This window comes from Chinchilla lanigera, unplaced genomic scaffold (genome assembly GCF_000276665.1).
Source record: "Chinchilla lanigera isolate Chin_1 unplaced genomic scaffold, ChiLan1.0 scaffold00106, whole genome shotgun sequence".
NCBI lineage: Eukaryota > Metazoa > Chordata > Mammalia > Rodentia > Chinchillidae > Chinchilla > Chinchilla lanigera.
In genome coordinates, this window is record NW_004955507.1 from 3,468,620 (window position 1) to 3,484,408 (window position 15,789).

A 15,789-nucleotide genomic window follows, 5' to 3' on the forward strand; every position below is an offset into this window, starting at 1 on the left:
ACCCGCCTGGCAAGCACAAGGTGCTGTACTCAATTCCTGGTACAAAAAAAAAGTCAGCCTGGGTAATATGGCAAGACCCTATCTAAAATGTAAAAAAATAAATAATCAAAGCATTCATAATAAGGAGCAGGCTTTAAATAATGATAAAAGTATACAGTTAAATAATGATAAATAATGATAAAGCTATATTCTAAGCCGGGTATGGTGACACACACCTGTAATCCCAGCACTAGGGAGGATGAGGCAGGAGGATCACTGTGAGTTTGAGGCCATCCTGGGCTACATAGTGAGACCCCCCCCATCTCAAAAAAAATTGTTTTTAATTTTAAAAGTTATATAGTTCTAAATAAAAGATCACATTTTCTCCATTCAACATTCAAATATATATTAATCTGTGTAAATCAGACAATTCTTTCATTGTCTTTATGGAATACAAGCCAGGCAAGGTGGCACATGCCTATACTCCCAGCACCAGGGAGGCTGAGGCAGGAAGAGGATCACCATGAGTTTGAGGCCAACTTGGGATACATAGTGAGTTCAAGGCCAGCCTGAACCATATAGTGAAACCCTGTCTCAAGACAAAACCAAACAAAAAATTACTATGGAATACAAGGAACACCCCAACAGAACATTGGAAAAGTTACTATTTTCTGGACAGAAAGAATGTTTATGGTATTTATCATCACAAGATATTTGTCTCAAAAATGACAGACTGCCGGGTGTGATGGCACACACCTGTAATCCTAGTACTCAAAGGTTGAAGCAGGAGGATCACTGCAAGTTCAAGGCCAGCCTCAGCTACAAAGTGAGTTGAAGGCCAGCGTGAACTGCATAGCGAGACCCTGTCTCAAAAAGACAAAAAAGAAAAGAAATGACAGACTAATATCCATGCATTACTAACCACCTACACAAAGCTCAACACCGGTAATACATGATAAAAACATAAAAACATGATAAAACCTCAGAGAAACCCCAAACTTTTACAATATTGAATTAATTAAAATGTTTCAGACTGAGAGCCAGGCATGGTGGGTCACTCATGCCTGTAATTCCAGCACTTGGGAGGCTGACACCGGAGGACTGTTGTGAGTCCAAGGCCAACCTAGGTAACATAGTGAGTTCAAGGCCAGTCTGAACTACACAGCTAGACCTTGTCTCAAAAACAAGAACAAAAAAGTTTCTGGTAGAAGTAAAATTGTATGAACATCTGTTGATCATATAACACTCAAAATTTAAATTCAATTGATAATATTCTGTAAGTGAACTATTCAAACTATTGCTATAGAATCGTATTTTATTTGTCTTCAGATTTCTATCACAATTCAGGATAATAAAGTTGGATGAGGGATGAGCCAATCAAATTTATCCATTCCCTGTACAGCTGCTGGAAAAAAATGGTCAACCATTTATGGGCTGCTCAAAGACTGGAAAATGCTTCTGTGTAAGATATATTACCTGCTCGCTCATCAACTTAGTTTCCTAAAACTCTTGAACTCTTTTTGGGTACAAAATGGCACCACTGGAAGGAAGGGAAAAGTGGAAGAAAAAAAAAAAAAGCTAGAAAAGTAGGAGAAAATGGAAACAAAGCTTTTATAAATGGGGAGGGGAGGAGGGGTTGAAAGGAGGGTAGGGGAATGGGAAAAAAAAGAACCAAGTTATATCACGGACAGATACAAATTCTCTATGATGAACATGATCATTATGTATATCTAAAATGTACCAATAAAATCTGATTAAAAAAAAACTCACCACAGATGCCAAACCAAAGCATGTTACTGATTTACGACTACACTGAGGCAACAGTAAATAAGCTCATTCAACTGAATTCTAGCTTTTAAAATATGTATTTGTAATCAATAAAACAACTTCAGGCTTAAGGCAAGGACAAGTCCACTAGAAATTCTTTCCTGAAAACGTTCAATCTAGTTATACCTATTTTTTAATTTTTTTTTTTTTTTTTTGTGTGTGTGTGTTGGTTTGATTTGGTTTGGTTTGGTTTTGAGACAGTCTCACTGTTACAGGCAGCTGAGTTAGATAGAAATATTATAGACAGTTAGATAGGGCAAGGCCCTCGAAGGAGCCAACATCAAAGACAAGATACCTGTGAGCCAGACCTCAAGACAAAGGACTAGACAAATACACCCTCTTACCCCCAAGGGATGGACATCAGGGATTGATAAGAGTCCCTGACCCAACCCCTTACAGGAAAAGCCCCTGCTCTGTATTCATGCCCACTTGCTACATTTGATCCCAATTTAATCAATTTTACCTGAACAATTCTTATTGGCTGACCATAGTTTTGTCCATTTTTCCCTTACTTTGGACCCGCCTCACCTCGTGGTTTTGCTCTATAAAAGTCCCCAGAAAAGAAAGAGTCGAGGGGGTAACCCACTCGGGCCCCCCACATGTCCCTCTCTTGGACAGAAGCTTTCTTTCCCTCAATAAATATATTCTGCTCTTAACCTCCGTTGTTCCTAAAATTCATTCTTCGATTTTAGAGAACACGAACTCGTCCAGATAGTCCCAGATATCATTCAGGTTGGGAGTTTTTATTTTCCTGTATCGTCACTACTAGTTAGTTGTACCTGTTTAGGAAAGAAAGTTCTGCAAAATAAAGTCATGACTTCCTCTTTTGTCGATTTGTTCTTTAGCGGTTCTACTTAGAAAAAAGAAAAATCTATCAAGCATGGATGGTTATTTGCTAGGCTAGTACTTGAAGCTTTAAGTGCATGGTCGCATTCGATCTTGACATTTTCTGAAACAGGCATTGTTATGTTCGTTGACAGATGAAAGTGAAGCAGAGAAGTTTAAAAGCTGCCCGAGGACGCAAACGCATCCCTAATTGACAAACACTTAAGCGCCTAAACTGCCTCCGAGCAGATTTTAACTGCTGTGTGACGTGAAGGATGCGCTAAACAGCTCTGGGCTAAACACCTCGGCACCAAAAGGTCTCAGCGCCCAGGAGGGCAGCCCGTTGGGAGCTGGCGACCGCGGGGCGACGTCCAGGGACGCGACAGGACCGGCGCGGACCAGCGGGGGCGCGGCGGAGCCGGGACAGCTCGCCTCACTTTGCCCGGGCCGGCGCGACGGCACACACGCCCTGCAAGGAAGAAACAAAGCCCGGCCCCGTGGGTCAACGAGGAGAGGGCGGCCGTGTGACCAGCCTGCGGCCTGGTTTCCTAGGCAGCTGGACCGAGAACTTGGCTCACCTCGGGCCGGAGTCTCGGGCAGGCACCTCCCCTTCGCTCTGCACCTCAGCAGCCATCTTCGTCAGCAACGCCTTACCCCGCCTCAGGCTCCGCCCACGCCTTGGATTGGTTAACGTATCCCCTGTCTCCCTTGAGATTGGATGACTCTCCCGCCCCTCCTCAACATGAACAGCTTCGTGATATTATTGGTTTATTCAAATACCCAACTGTCACTGGTGGCCCCTCCCCAGCCCCAGCATAGAAGAAAGAGTGGGTGAGTACCAGTCTCCACTCTTCGGCTTCCACCGACTTTTAGGGAAATACTCAGCCTGTGCTCATCTTTTTCCAGAAAAATATTCAGGAAAAATATTGTAACTGTACTGAACATGTGATTTTTTTATCTTGTAGTTATTCCCTAAAAAATATAACTACTACTTGCATAGCATTAAATATTATGAGTAATCCAAAGATGATTTAAAATATACAAGAGGAGGAAGTAACAACAAATACTAAGGCATTCTATATAAGGGCGTGGCGCACCTGGGGCTTTTGATAGATCCTGGAGCTACTCCCCATGGACAGGGAGGGACATCTGTACTTATATTCAACACAGTTCAAAGCCACCTTTCCTTAATGGCCAGGCAGCACCCCAGGCCACTTCTGCTTCCTTCCACCTATGCCCTTCCAGCTTCCCAGTGTCACAGAGTCAGCCTTACTGCGTGAATCATGGAACGAAAAGCCACATGATTCTGTTCCTAACTGAGCTTTAAACTTCATCGGTTAAAAATAATTATGCTTGACCTCCCACTCTCACGGGCTTCTGGTGAGAATTAACTGAGGCAATAGAAGTAAAACCATTGTAAATTTAAAGCATTAATTTTATTCTGTATTGGTTTCAGTTTTGCTTTGTTTTGTGACTGTTTGTCTGTTTGAAGCTTGGGGGTTGTTTTGTTTTTTGAGACACAGTCTCCCTCCCTAAGTAGTTCAGGCTGGTCTTGAACTCATTATGTAGCCTAGGCTACCCCTGAACTCACAGTGATTCTCCTGCCTCAGCCTCCCAAGTGTTGGGATTACAAGCATGTGCCACCACCCAGCCTATATTTTTTTTATGCCACATTTTTCTAGAGATACTTTTCCTGTTGTTCTTTCTTATATCCTTCTACCTGAAGGTGCTCACAGCACTCTCACTGCCTTTCACAAAGCTCAGCCCACATTTCCTATTTCTCAACAATTCTTCCCTGCCTCAGGGCTTTTGCACATGTTGCTGCTTCTGGCTGACATATTTACACTTTACCATCTTTCAGGCCTCTGCTTAAATATCACTGGTTCAGAGGGCTTCCATGGACTGACTACGTGAGTCAATTTCCATGCTAAATTTTCATAATTCTTCTTTCATAGCTTGTATATCTGTGTGACTATTTGTTTCAAGTAAGCATTCCTACCCAAGCTCCCTGCCACAAGTGGACAGAGACTATATCCAGTTGGTTCTCTGTGGTATCTGGATTACAGTGGTTGTTCACTAAATATTTTAAACAAATATAAACAAGACTGCATTATCTAGATAAAAATTAAATTGTGTTCTAATAGATATTTTTCAATTTATGAATTCATTAAGATTCCCCCCACCCCCCCGGGCCCTGGGGATGCTAGGCAAGCACAGCATTTCATCTCTTTTTTTTTAATTTTAAAGAGTAAAAGAAGGATAACATAGTAATAGGAGGGCTTACCAAATTACAGACAAAGTGGTAGGAAATTATCAATGGTTGTTGTTTTACATATTGTTATCTACAAGATAGTTTCTCAGGAAAACAAATAAACAAATAATAGTAAGTTACAGACAAAAGTGGTAGGTTATTATCAGTAGTTGTTGTACTATACTTTGGTATCTTCAAAGTGCTTTCTAAAGAAAATAAATAGAGCTATACATAAGTGACCAACTGAATATTCATTGACCATTCTCAATGGTTGTTGTAGGAAACACATAGTAACAAACATACACCCATTTACGAAATAGCATAGGAACAATACAAACATTACAGAGTTATGGACAGATTAGTAGGAAAATATCAATGGCTGCTGTAATGCATGGTGGTATCTTCAAAGTGGTTTCTCAGGAAGACAGAGATATGCAAGAAAGATCTAACAAGTAGTTACAGGGCTGGGGATTTAGCTCAGTGGCATGGCGCCTGCCTGGCAAGCGCGAGGTCGTAAGTTTGATTCCCAGTACCAAAAAAAAAAAAAAAACTAACAAGTAGTTACAGCCTAATGGTTGTGAAAAATAGCGCATTACCTCCTTACCAGTGACTCCTTTCACTGAGGTGTGATGGCTGGAAGAAAGGCCAGGATTGAAAAGAAGGCCCGAGACACTTGCACCTGTGTCTAGCAACAGACTGTTTTCTTTTTCCTCTATAGTCATGATTACCCGGGGCTCCTCCATGGATCATCTCTACCCAGTTTATGAATACATATTAAAAGTGTGATACATGTGACCCAATAAAATCACATTTAGCCAGGCATGGTGGCGCATGCCTGTAACCTCAGCACTTGGGAGGCTGAGGCAGGAGGATCACTGAGAGTTCGAGACCAACCTGGGCTACAAAGTGAGCTCATGGACATCCTGAACTGCACAGTGAGACCCTGTCTCAAAAAGGCAAAGAAAAAAAAATCACATTTAGTTTTAAGTTTAACAAATCATCTCTACTGAGCAAATATATGAAAAGAAACATAAAGTTGAACAGAACTTTTATCGGTGACTTTTTGAGCACCCCATGCTCACTCATGCTAGGCAGACACCACCCATGAGCTATCCCCAGTCCTTCAGTAAAATTTTCATTAAATCCCATATAGCATTGGAAAAATTCAGTTTAAATTAGTCATTCTATACACAAAGCAGGAAACCCAAAGCTCAAATTCTGCCCATCCTCAAAAGTATAAACAAATTTGAACAGACTCCATGACACCCAGCACACAACTGATTGAATTAAATTGATGTTTTCATGAAAGAGGAAATATCCACTGGCACAATGGAACATGCCTGTAATCACAGCTACTCCAGATGCTAAGGCAGAAGAAGCGTAAGTCCAAGGCCAGCCTGGGAAATTTAGCAGGGTCCTGTCTCAAACTTTTAAAAAGAAGGCTGAGACCTGGTGTGTTGGCAGAAGCCTGTAATACTAGCACCCAGGAGACTGAGGCAGAAGGATTGTCACAAGTTTAGGGCCAGTCTGGGCTATATAGTGAGTTCAAGGCCACCTGAATTACATGAGACACTGTCTCTAAAATAAAATAAAATGAAATGAAATAAAAAGAGTTGCTAGTAATGTAGCTCAGTGGTAGAGCACTTGCCCAGCATGTGAAAGCACCCAGGTACAATTGATGTACAGAGGAGAAGAGGAAAAGAAGGAATGAGAAGGTGGAGGAGGAGAAGAGGAAGAAGAAAAAAGAGAGGGAAGAGGAACAGGAGCTATTGTTACTGTTTAAAACTTTAAAATGTTGCCTCTGTAACTCCAAAGAACACCATGGAACTGTATTTCGGGTTTACATGCTTTATTGAAGAATCACATTTTTGTATAATGTTTGGAAAATGCAGCACAGTGAATAAAAGCACAGGCTGTGGGGTTAGCCCAAGTTCAAATCCCAATCCATCACTTCCAGCTGTGTGGCCCTGGACAAATTGCTTTCTGATCCCATTTCCCCTTCTGTAAAAAAAGAATAATAATAACTCTCCCAGGGATATGGTAACGATTAATGAGATAATCTGTGAAAAGCTGCTTAACAGCACAGGGCCTGGCACACACTGAAACTAGATAACATGAAGAATACTAAGAATGCCACACTGCCTCCTCAGACAGCACCTCTCTCTTCTTGTGCTCTGTGATAAGGACCAGACATGACACTGTGGTTTCAGTTTAATCAGTTACTCTGGAGAGGGCCATGTTTCTCCTCAAAACCAACTGTTCCACTGCTGTGACTTCTGATTAAAAGCAGTATCATTGCTGAGTGCTGTGAAAATATGCACTCAGCTGACATGTGTGCATACCTTGTTTCTGCAAGAGTGTCACGACTCACTTGAAGTTCTCCTTACTCTATGCAGGTACAGACTGTCAGCCTGTGATAAGCATGACTGTCCAGCAGGAGTTCAAGACAATTCATATAAACACCTTGTTTCCAACAACCACACTGAACAAAGGTCACAGAGAAGTGGCCCAGCTCTCCAGCAGTTACAATAGACTTGGGGAGAGAAAATGAATGCATAGTAAAGACACAAACAACAGACTACAATTTAGAATTATGAAGGACTAAATATCAAAGGAGAGAACAGACTCCCAGGCGGTCAGAACTGTGGAGTAGAACAGACAACCAAGACTGTCAGGCATGGTCAAGAGCAAGGGCAAGATCTTGAGTCTGCCATAGAGGTCAGTGCCAATCCATTCAACACCCCACCAAGCTGCAGCTCTGGGGCAGAAATGGCATTCTCATCATCCATGTTTCCAGGCCTTAGCCCTGATGGAGGAGAAGAAAAAGGAAAGTAGAAAAGAAGTAAAAGAATAAACAAGATGGAGAAAAGAAAAGATGGAGGGACTGCTGTGTTCCCTCATGCATGGTGAGCCACTCTCTGCTGTAGGGTATACTTCTTTTCTTACATGCACTTGGCCCAAACTCGCTCTGCAGAACCTGTTTCTTTTCCTACCTTTCATAAACTTTGCTACCCCCACCTCAAAAAAGATGGAGGATTAGCCCATGACTCTGCCTCTAACTTCACTCTCAATAAGGAGGATGACTTGCAGTTCCTAGAGGTATCTTTCTGTCTTCCATTGTTGTTGTTTTTCCCTCTTGAATTAAAGTATAAGATTTTCTGTGCCTGTTATGGATTGTACCTAGATGTTCCCCCAAAGCCTCATGTGTTCATATGTGAGATTTCAAAGGTGGCTGAATCTAGGGTGTGTGATACTGGAATGAAGGGTGTGCAGTATTAAATTAGTCCACTAATTAGAATTTGCATAGTTCTGGGTTTGGCTGGCACCGCCCAAAAGGCTTGAAACCCAGATGAGATAAAAGGGTAAGGCAAGCTGCTTGCTGCTTGTTGCCTTCTGCTTGCCACACCATGGAATGTTTCTCGTCTGTGATGTCCCTCTGCCATTCCTTGGAGCCAACCAACTATGGACTTAAAACCTCTGAAAACTGTGAGCTAAAATAAGCCTTTTCTCTCTCTTGTGATTATCGGGCATTTGGTCTCAGCAACAAGGAAAGTAACTAAGACAGAGTTTGGTACCCAAGAAGTGGGATCATTGCTGTGACTATACCTGACCATGTGGTTTAGGAGCAGGATGAGTTTTAAAAGGTTTGGAGATGTGGGCTGAAGAAACAGGCCTGGAATGGTGCAAGCTGAACTTGATAAGAGATTCTGGCCAGAGTTGCAAAGACCAGAATACTGATAGAAATGCAGCTGTTAAAGACTAGCCTAAGGAGGTTTCAGTTAGGAACAAGGACTATATTGGCTCTTGGACTCCAGACCATATGTGTTATACTTTGGCAGAAAATTTGCCTGCATTTTGCTCATGTCCAGACACTTTGTAGGAGACTGAGATTAAGGGCAGCAGCACAATTAATCTTGCAGAAGAAATTTCAGGACAGTCTATTGAGGGGGTCACATGGGTACTTTAGGGGCTTATAGCCAGGTCTATGTTGAGAATCAAAAGCAGTTGGCCCAGCAGAATGATTTTTTTTTTTTTCTTTTTCTTTTCTTGGTACCAGGAATTGAACTCAGGGCCTTGCACTTTCCAGGTAGGCACTGAACCACTGAGCTACATCCCCAGCACCAGCAAATGATTTAAAACATTTTGAGTTTGACCAGAAAGAAAGTTTCAGTAAAGTTATGGCCTTCACAGTTAGAGCAGAGGAGAACTTCGTTGTTGAAGAGAACAGGACAATAGAAAAGATGGTCTGAGGACATCACAGAAACCAGCAGGACTCCAGCCTTTGCAGCCTCAAGACTGCAAAGGTGACAGACTTTGTTTTGAGAAGCGACCCCCAAGGCACCATGTCCTGGAATGGTGGAAGCCTAGAGAATTTGTTCCTCAGGATTGGGTTCATAGTGCTCAGCAGTCCAAGCACTCCAACCCAATAGCCAAAAGAGGAAGAAGCCTGGCTACTGCTCCAGCTGGAGGTAGACCCTGATGTCATCCACACAGTGCTGGGTTTTAGGTGCATGGAGAATGCAAGAGTTGTGGGCACAGGAAGGCTACATTAGGAAAAATGAAAACTATCTAAGGGCTCAGCCTTTGTGTCCCAGGTTACCACATTACATTTGCTGCATTTCTAGATTGGTTCAGATGACTGTCTGATTAGTATTAGCTTCTCCAACTGGACGTAGACACCATGGGTTAAAGGCCCACATTTGGTTTGGGAATTGTGGTTACCCACAATTTTTGGAATGAATGAAAGAGCAAATGAATCAAATCAAAAAGTTAATAAATGAAATTATGACATTATTTTGGTCTTAGGGGAAAATCACATCCCAACTATACAAACATTTTTGTTTTGGTGTATCCAGCCTCTTGTTAAGGGTTCTCTGCTACAGTCTGAACCAACTTAAGTGACTAGCTGGCAGACCCCAGTTCCAGGAACTAATTGGAGTGGAAAGATGCTCTGTCTATCAGCAAGAGCACAGACAGCTTCATGGAGGTAGTGATTAGCTGGAATGGGTAGGCTTTAGATGGGCAGAGGTAGAGAAACTGTATTCTCTATATAAAAAACTGGACTAAACCAGGTGTGATAGGGCACACCTGTAATCCTAGCACTTTGGAGGCTGAGGCAGGAGGATCACTGCAAGTTCAAGGCCAGCCTGGGCTATATAGTGAGTTCAAAGGCAACCTCAATTACATAGCAAGACCCTGTCTAAAAAACAAAACAAAACAAAAACAGGTCAGCCAAGCACAGTGGCACATGCCTATAATCCCAGTTGGAAATGGAGCTGAGTGTGAAGGCCCTGGGTTTAATCCCCAGTACTGAACAAAACAGATGAATAAACCAGGCTTAGCATGGCACAGTGGCTCAGGCTTTTATAGTCCCTATGCTCAGGAGACCAAGGCAAGAGAATTGCTGAAGTCCAGGAGTTCGGGACCAGCTTGAGCACATACAAAACCCCATCTCAGAAAAGCAAAAAATAAAAACACAACACTAATTGTGAGTTTGGGCTCTGGCACTAGGAGTTTGTGTGATCTTGGGCAAATTTACTTATTGCTAGGCCGCAGTTTTCTTATTTATGAAGAAAGGATAATAATACCAAATTGGTGCTCACTTCAGTAGCACATATCATAATACCCAACCCAAAGGCTATTGGAAGATTAAAGGAAATTATCTCTGTAGAGCACTTTTCAAGCTTCCAAGAATAGAACAAATACCTAATATAGCTAATGAGTACAAAGTTTCCTTTGGGGGTGATGCAAATATTCTAAAATTAGATGATGGTAATGGTTGCATAACTCTGTAAATATCTAAAAGCCACTGAGCTGTACACTTGAAACAGGTGGATTTTATGGTATGTAAATTATATCTCAACAAAACTGTTAAAAAATAATCAGCATTTGTTAGTTACTCTTATCTGATTTCTTTCCTGCTCTAGCTTTTCTCGTAGGCCTGGTTGGCAGTACTCTCCAAATCAGCTTTGTGGTGGCCTCTCTGACTATATGAGCATTAGCTTTTAAAAGGTCCTGGCTGAGCTAAACAGATTTCTTTCTTTCTTCTTTCTTACATAAAGAGATCCAGATGGGACTGGGGATGCAGCTCAGTGGTAGAGTTTACATGGGAGCCAGACAGAGACAGACACAGACACAGAGGGGAGATTTACATTGTTTCCCCTTGTTAGATAAACAGCTACAGCAAGAACTCCTGTATCCTTCCCTATAACCATTCCTTTTTTGGTAGGTGAGAAAGGGTTCTGGGGATTGGGCCCAAGGCATCATGCATTCTAAGCAAGTACTGTACCACTGAGCTATCTCCCCAGTCACCCCCCCCCCCTTTTTGTTGTCTTTTTGAGACAGGGTCTTGCTTTGTAGTGCAAGCTAGCCTCGAACTCACACTGACCCTCCTGCCTCAGCCTCCAGACTGCTAGGGTTACAGGGGTAATCCAAGTAATCCAAATGGGTAATCCAATTCCCTGGAATTCCCTGGAATTAAACCTCTGCACATTGGAGAGGCTCCTTCTTAACACCTACAAACAGTGACACTACAACCAGTGTAAGCATGACATCTGCGGAACAAGACGGAGACAGAGACAGAGTTAGGCAGAGACAGAGAGACCCAGAGGTAGGCACTCTAGGGCTATATTTGTGCTCTGCCACTGAGCTATAACCCTAGCCCCTTTATTTTATTTTGAGACAGAGCCTCACCAACTTGCCCAGCCTGGCCTTGGACTTGCAGTCCTCCTGCCCCAGCCTATAGTATAGCGAAGATTACAGATATGCCCCACCATGCCCAGCTCCATTTCTTCATTCTTGATTCCTGTTCTAGGAGTAAACTGGCTATGCCTAGCACGACCCAGAATCTGTCACAGGGGCTCTTAATTCTGCCAGCCTACACTATAACCATAAATTAAAAAAAAAAAAAAACTTGCTTGTCTTCAGTGTTCTTGTTTTGCTGCAGCATAAATCCAGTCTCTGCCTCCATCACCACATGATGTCCTGTGCTCTTATGTGCCTGTGTCCAAACTGTCCTTGTTTTATCAGCATACCAGGCACTACACTAAAGCCCATCCTTATCAAGTATGACTTCAATTTTATCAGCCTGCAAAGATCCTGTTTCCTAACAGTGGTCACATTTACAGGGTGCTAGTTGACAGGAACTGGCGGGTGGGGGGATTGAACCGTATACAAAGTCTCCCAACTTGGGCTGCGTCCCCTGAACCTCATCCTCAATCTTGAGTCCTTTTTCCTTCTATAAAGAGCAAAGTACTGGGGCTGGGGATTTAGCTCAGCGGCAAAGCGCCTGCCTGGCAAGCGCAAGGTCGTGAGTTCGGTTCCCGGTACCGGAGAAAAACCAAAAAAAAAAAAAAAAAAAAAAGAGCAAAGTACTCCATACAGCTGTGTTGATGTCAGCCCCAAAGCTGTCTGGTCGTCTTAATTGCTAAGTTCTAGATCCTAATGCTCTGGCACCTCCTTTAGCCTCCTTTAGGCCAGTGAGTGTCTTCCAGACATTCCATCTTCTGCCTTCCACTCTTTCCTCAGCTGCTCTACTGAGAGGTGTTTAAAGCATCTCCGCTGGAACCACCTAATCTGTTAAATTCTCTCAGTACAAATCCCTGCTCCCCAAACAGCCTGGTTCCAGCACCTCCCTGTCTGGGAAACCGGCTGGCAGCAAAGGGACTGGCAAAGAAATGACCAAGTCTACCTTGCTGCTTCCCATTCGCCACACTCGGGGCTGCGGCTGGCTTCACAGAGTGCAGCAGAGGTCATACCACACAGTCTGAAATCCTGCATCATGAGAAAGAACGGTGTCAACCTGCAGCAAATACTAATGCACCCTTGCTAGAGTGTGAGGCCACACACGTCACCCACTGGGCTCCTGCCATCTTTGTATCAGGTGAGCACATCCCCCTCTTCCCATCCCTTCCTGCCCAATGGTCAGCCAGAGCCCTTCATGCCCTGGCCATCACTAAAGGATGTCACTAAATTAATACCCCCCTTTCTGAGGCTTAATGAGCCTAACATTTCAGTGCAAAAAATTCATTTTAAGCCAGGCATGGTGGCGCATGCTTGTAATCCCAGTACTCAGGAGGCTGAGGCAGGAGGATCTTTGTGAGTTTGAGACCAGCCTGGGCTACAAAGTGAGCTCAAAGCCAGCCTGAACTGCATAGCAAGACCCTGTCTTGAAAAGACAAAAAAAAAAAAAAAAAAAAAATTCATTTTATTTTCTGTGGTTCAGGCTGGCTTTGAACTCATTCTACAGCCCCAACTGGCTTTGAACTCACTGAGATCCTCCTGCCTCAGCCTCCCAAGTGCTGGGATTACAGGTGTGTACCATACACAATGCTCCCTTCATTGTGAAAATTTTAGCCATCAAGAAAATCAAGAAGCCAGGAATGGTAACACATGCCTACAACCCTAGCACTCGGAAGGCTGAAGCAGGAGGACTGCCCTGAGTTTGAGGCCAGCCTGGGCTACATAGTGAGTTCAAGGCCACCCTGGACTACATAGTAAGATCCTATCTCAAAAAAAATCAGCACTCAAGAGGCTGAAGCAAGATCAGCCTGGGCTACATAATGAGTTCAAGGGCAGCCTGAACTACATAGTGAGAAGAAAATTTTAAAAATGTAACAGGGAACAACCTATTACCAGCTAGATTTGACCATTAAGACTTTTTAGCATTTTAAAAATGGAGATATACTTCATATAACATAAAACTATTTTTTAAAACATAAAACTATTTTAAAATGTACACTTAAATGATTTTTAATATATTTAATATATTGTTCAAACATCATCACTAATTCCAGAACATTTTTATCACCCTAAAAAGAAAACCTAAACTCATTAAGAGTTACTAGAGTTACTCCTAATTTCCTTCTCCTCCCATCCTTTGGCAAGTACTAATCTACTTTTTTTTGGTGTGTGGGGGGGGGTAATTTAACTTTTGAGACAGGATCTTGCTAAATTACCCAGGTGGGGCTCAGACTTGCAGTTCTCCTGCCTCAGCCTCCCAAAGTGCTGGGATTACAGGCCTGCACCAACATATCCAACTTCATAGTTAATTGGGGGGATGGGTACCAGTAATCGAACTCAGGACCTTGCATTTCCCAGGCAGGCACTGTGCCGATGAGCTATATCTCCAGCCCCATAGTTAATTTTTAAAACAATTTTTATTATTGTTATTCTGGGGATGGAACCCAAGATCTCACTTTGTGGCTGACTAGCAATTTACCACTAAACTGCATCTCTAGCCCTAAAACAACTTTATCAATGTATACTTTGTGTATCATAAAATTCACTCACATATACATTCGATGATTTTTAGTAAATATGGTGTCTCCATCACTCTGGTAATATCTCTCCCCTATTTAGTTTTTATCTTTTTTTTGTTTGTTTGTTTGTTTTTCCCAGTACCGGGAATCAAACTCACGACCTTGCACTTGCCAGGCAGGCGCTGTGCCGCTGAGCTGAATCCCCAACCCCTATATTTTATTGTTTGAATTGACATTTCTGCTGCCCAGGCTGGCCATGAACATCTAGGCTTAAATGATCCTCTTGCCTCAGCCTCCAGAGTAGACTACAGTTGTTCAATGCCCTGTCAAATTCCTGGCGGGCTGAAACTGATCCACCAAAAGTCTATCCACAAGTATAGTGTTTGGAAACTATGGCTATGGGGCTTAGGATTTTGAATGAAGAAAGCTCCAATGTATCTGAACATTAAAGAATCATATTCTGCCCCTTTTCTTTTCAATCAGCATGCAGTTTTGGAAGCTCAGCCCAGTGGTACATCCTTGTAATCCCAGTTACTGTGGTGAAGGAAGGCATGAAGGAGATCACAAATCCAAAATCATCGTGGGCAATTTAGGGAGACCCTAAGTGGTAGAGTCCTTGCCCATCCACACACAAGGTCTTGGTTTGGTTTCTGGCGCCACAAAAAAATAAACAGGCTAAACATCAATAAATAGAGCATGGTGGCACATGCCTATAATCCCAGCATTCAGAAGGCCGAGGCAGGAGAATCTGAGTGAGTTCCAGGCCAGCCTGAACATGTAGCAACATCCTGTCTCAAAAAAAAAAAAAAATCCAAAAAATAAATAAGTCATAAAAGTGAATCTTGGTTAACCATTAAATCAATCATGGTACCTTGAAGGGTTAAGAGTGGTTTTCCTCTCCTACTAACCCCTCGGGAGGGGATTTTCCCCTATGGGCTGAAGCACTCTTTAAAACTTTCCAGATAACAGCCCAAGAACTGCAGCTACCTCCGGTGCAGTATTGCCAGCCCCAGTTCCGGCCGCCAGGCGCTTCGGCTTCCAGTCAAGAAACAGTCATCTGTGGCCTTTGGCATTTCCAACTCGGCCATCCTCACCGCAAGACACGGTCCTTTTCTCCCTTTCCTTCCTTGTCAGCCTCGTTTCCCTGATGGACTTACGGACACTTAGCCTGACTTCCCCTCCTTTCCACCCTCGCCTGAAGCTGGGACTCCGACCTCAAAAGCGTAAATGCTAAAACCAGACGAATTGACGTGCGGAGGGGAGGGGTGTGTGGGAGTGTGTGTAAGCGGCGGTACTCGTGTGTGGAATAAACCAACGCAGTCCGCCAGGGTATGCATCTTCCGGAACATCAATCCCGCGCTGCCGGGGGAGCCGGGATCCGCTTCTCCGTGCGTCCCCCGGTGCAGCAGGTCCCCTTACGCAGCTCAGAAACCGCCAGCTTCACTCCGGACCCTCACCTTGCAGGCGCCCCGGCCCTCAAGAGCACAGTACCCCCGGCCCGGCGCGGTGGAACGGCCCGCGCGACGTCACCCATTGTTTACAAATCAACCCGAGCCGGCAGGATTCCGGCTCCCCGGCTGCAGGCGGCGCGCACCGCGAGTACTCGCCACGCCGGCTCCCGCGTCCCTGGCGCCGGCCCCGGCCTCG

The 15,789-nt window shown here is 43.6% G+C and overlaps 2 protein-coding genes across 2 annotated transcripts in view; one reads left to right on the plus strand and one right to left on the minus strand.

The window, feature by feature from the left end:
• The window catches only part of Arhgap19 (Rho GTPase activating protein 19), a gene marked incomplete in the record, with an annotated part of 71,671 nt that extends 68,347 nt beyond the window's left edge, over positions 1 to 3,324 (minus strand). Inside the window, 1 exon segment of the mRNA XM_013506225.1 lies at positions 3,210 to 3,324. Within this exon segment, the coding sequence (XP_013361679.1) occupies positions 3,210 to 3,265 (56 nt within the window).
• Positions 3,325 to 3,415: 91 nt separating this feature from the next.
• Frat1 (frequently rearranged in advanced T-cell lymphomas 1) overlaps positions 3,416 to 15,789 on the plus strand; it is a gene marked incomplete in the record, with an annotated part of 14,834 nt that continues 2,460 nt past the window's right edge. The window contains 4 exon segments of the mRNA XM_013506226.1: positions 3,416 to 3,462; positions 4,493 to 4,541; positions 7,279 to 7,788; positions 15,105 to 15,789. Of these exon segments, the coding sequence (XP_013361680.1) occupies positions 15,370 to 15,789 (420 nt within the window).